The 3,330-nt window shown below is 48.6% G+C and overlaps 1 protein-coding gene across 1 annotated transcript; it reads right to left on the bottom strand.

Moving 5' to 3' along the window:
• Positions 1–2,466: 2,466 nt before the first annotated feature.
• LOC127032952 (claw keratin-like) lies at positions 2,467–3,076 on the bottom strand. The gene has a single exon (XM_050920625.1). It carries the CDS (start codon positions 3,059–3,061, stop codon positions 2,594–2,596), a length of 468 nt encoding a protein of 155 aa, XP_050776582.1. The 5' UTR covers positions 3,062–3,076; the 3' UTR covers positions 2,467–2,593.
• Positions 3,077–3,330: the final 254 nt, after the last annotated feature.

Below are 3,330 nucleotides of genomic sequence, written 5' to 3'. Positions count from 1 at the left end.
TTCACGCAGCTTATCTCGTCCTGGATTACCTCATGCATCTGGGCACGCTATGACTTGACTGGCGCCCCAACTATGCACGTTACTGCCCATTCAACTTGGCCTCAAGCCTTGTCCTGCACTTTCCTGGCTCATGTGCCTATATAGGAGATCTGTAGGGTGGCAACTTGGTCTTTAGTCCATATCTTCCCTTTCCACTATGCGATAGCGCAGCAGTCCAGGGATTATGCTGTATTTGGTTCAGTGGTCCTGCGCTCCACGATATCTTTCTCCGACCCCACTGCCTAGGCAAGGCTTGGGAGTCACCTATTTGAAAACGCTATGAGCAAGCACTTGAAGAAGAAAAGATGGTTACTCACTTTTGTAACGGTTGTTCTTCGAGGTGTGTTGCTCATATCCATTCCAAACCCGCCCTCCTTCCTCTTTGTCGGACTGGCCGGCAAGAAGGAACTGAGCGGGCACCGGGTTGACAGGGGCATCTATCCGGTGCCATAAGGGCGCCACTCCAGGGGGCGCCTCAGCCGACCCACCGAGTCCTGCTAGGGTAAAAATCTTCCCATGATCTTGCACACGGCGCGAACACTCCTAATTGGAATGGATATGAGGAACACCTCTAGAGAACAAGAGTTACAAAGGTGAGTAACCATTTCTTTATACACAGTAACAGAGTCCTGTGGCACCTTAAAGGCTAACTGATATCTTGGAGCACAAGCTTTCATGGGTGAATATCCACTTTGTCAGAGGCATCTGACGTGTAAGGATTCACCCACGAAAACTTATGCTCCAATACCTCACTTAGTCTTTAAAGTGCCCCAGGACTCTCTGTTCCCTTTTACAGATCCAGACTAACACGGCTACCCCTCTGATGCTTTTTTTAGAGAGTTTTTTAGGCTGCTGGAGGACTTGAGAGGCCCTTTGTTCCTGAAGGCCCAATTAGTTACAAACCAAACTTTGACAACTCCTCCTATTCATGGAATTTTTTTCCTCTGTGTTTTTGATGATTTGTTTGTTCCTAACTAGATGAGCTCCTGAGGTCTCTTCCAAGCATCTTATTCTATGACTCTATGATTCTAATTGCACATGGGGTGAGGAGCACATTACACCCTGCAGCTGTCTTTCCTCTGAAAACTTTCTGGGCCAGCTACATTCCTGCAATCATTCTCCTGATTTCACTGACGCAGCAGTCGAATATTTGGGAGCCTTGAATGGGAACTGTCCCATGCAGATCAGGAGCAGTGGTGAGCATGGGGTGAGTAAACACCGTGACTGGTTTTATTGCTGACTGTCCCACTTGCTTCCTGTGTAAACTTCCCCTCAATGGGCTTGTTCACCTCCACATAAACCAGACCTAATAGTGATACTATGCTCTATGATCAGAGGCTTCTTGAAATCAAAGGACTTTGATTAAAGTCTCCTTCAAATTGTGTGGCTGCACAGAGCTGTATTATTTTCATAGTACATTTTTCCTGGGATTAGGTGCCCTCAAGCTGTGGATTAGAATTCAAAGTCTCTCTGAACAATTTTTTTGGTTTCCTTTTGAAAATCCCGTCTCTCTCTCCCTAGCTACTGCACCCCTTCAGTTCAGAGCGAGCCCACCCTGGAGAAGGTGGGTTGGGAACGCACCCGGCTGCCAGTGGAGTCCCTGGCTCCCTGTGGCCTGGCCAGATGGGAACAGGGAAGCTGAGCATGAGAGAGCCCCATCCATCGAATACTACAACTGACACCACAGACAAAACAGACAGCACCTCTGGCTCTGCGCACGCTGACCCCACATGTGTCTGGTCTCTGCAGGAAAAGACTCTTTGCTAAAACAGGGAATGCAAGGAGGAACTCCACCATTGTACAGACAGCCCTCATAACGCTATGAACACTTCAATGGTTCCTCTCACTCCATTGCTTAGAAAAGGTGCAGCTTGAGAAGTATCTTGTGCTGCCTTCTGCACAAGGATGAATTTCCTCCGGCGCGATTTTTAAACATGCTGGGAGGAACAAAGAGAACCAAAAGACTGATATTATGATGCAGCAGAATTTTTAATGCAAATGAAATCGGCAGTACACAGTTACAGGAAGAAATATTACAGAGCAGAAAGCATTTATATCAAGTGTTTCAAGGAGATCCGCGACCGATCACAGGTCTCAGTGGGATGTAGTTCAGACCCAATGTTCTCTTTGTGTTGGTGCAGCTGCAGAGGTTGACAAACAAGTCCCCTTTGAAACCCTTTTAAGTGTATTGCTTTACCACGGTCGGTGGGAAAGGAGACAAAGCCAAGGAGAAACAGAGACTACGCAGCTTCTCCATCAGACGTCTGCCGCAGCAAAGGTCAAAGCAAGTCAGTAGAGGTATGTAGTGATGCAAAGGATAAAACATATAGGACCTCACATGAGTGAGAAAGCCTTGGCAGAAAGAGTCCTAAAGCGTAAGATGAAAAATGCAGCACGGCTGTCAGCCCAAGGTGCTGAGCACACACAGCTCCCACTGAGTTCAGCTGGAGCCCTGTTTGCCCAGCGCTTCTGAAAGCCATGCCCAAGAGATCAGGGGTGAATCTGTATCTTGCTGTTCAATTCCTTCCTTCTTCCACGGATGTTGCTGCTGGCATTAGCATGGCCCACAGCTTCCACTGAGGTACCTATGGCAAGATACCCCAGAACCACCTAGTCCCCCGTAACCATAACCACCCAGGTAACCACCTAGTCCCCCATAACAGCCTAATCCCCCATAACCATAACGGCTGCCGTAACCACCATATCCGCCTAAACCGTACAATCCTCCGTAACCACCATAGCCGCCTAAACCGTACGATCCTCCGTAAAGGCCTCCATAGCCCCCCCAACCGAATGAGCCTCCGTAACCGGGTCCGACCACAGGTGCTCCTGCAGCTCCCACTGCACTGTGTTGAGGGAAATTGCTGAGAATTGGTCCTGGAAGGCTCACCACAACCGGTGAGGGTCTGATCACCACTTCGGAGTCAGGGCACTGCCTAACGCATGGCTGGTTGGCGGCACCAGTGACCGGCCAGGGCCGGGCCACCCCGCATTCTGGATAGCACAGGCTGGATGAAATCATCTTTCTGGGATGGAGGTAAACCTGAAACGCACAACAGAGACGAGAGTCAAAAGACTGTACAAGTGCAAACAGGATGTTAGGAATCATTAAAAAGGGGATAGAGAATAAGAAGGAGAAGATGTTATTGCTCTTCAATAAATCAATGGTATGCCCACATCTCGAATACTACGTAGAGATGTGGTCTCCTCATCTGAGAAAAGATATAGTGGCATTAGAAAAGGTTCAGAAAAGGGCAGCTAAAATGATAAGGGGTTTGGAAAGGGTCCCAC

Source organism: Gopherus flavomarginatus, chromosome 1 (assembly GCF_025201925.1).
Source record: "Gopherus flavomarginatus isolate rGopFla2 chromosome 1, rGopFla2.mat.asm, whole genome shotgun sequence".
NCBI classification, from domain to species: Eukaryota; Metazoa; Chordata; order Testudines; family Testudinidae; genus Gopherus; species Gopherus flavomarginatus.
Note: the sequence above shows the minus strand (reverse complement) of the source record. Positions and strands in the feature narration are given on the sequence as shown.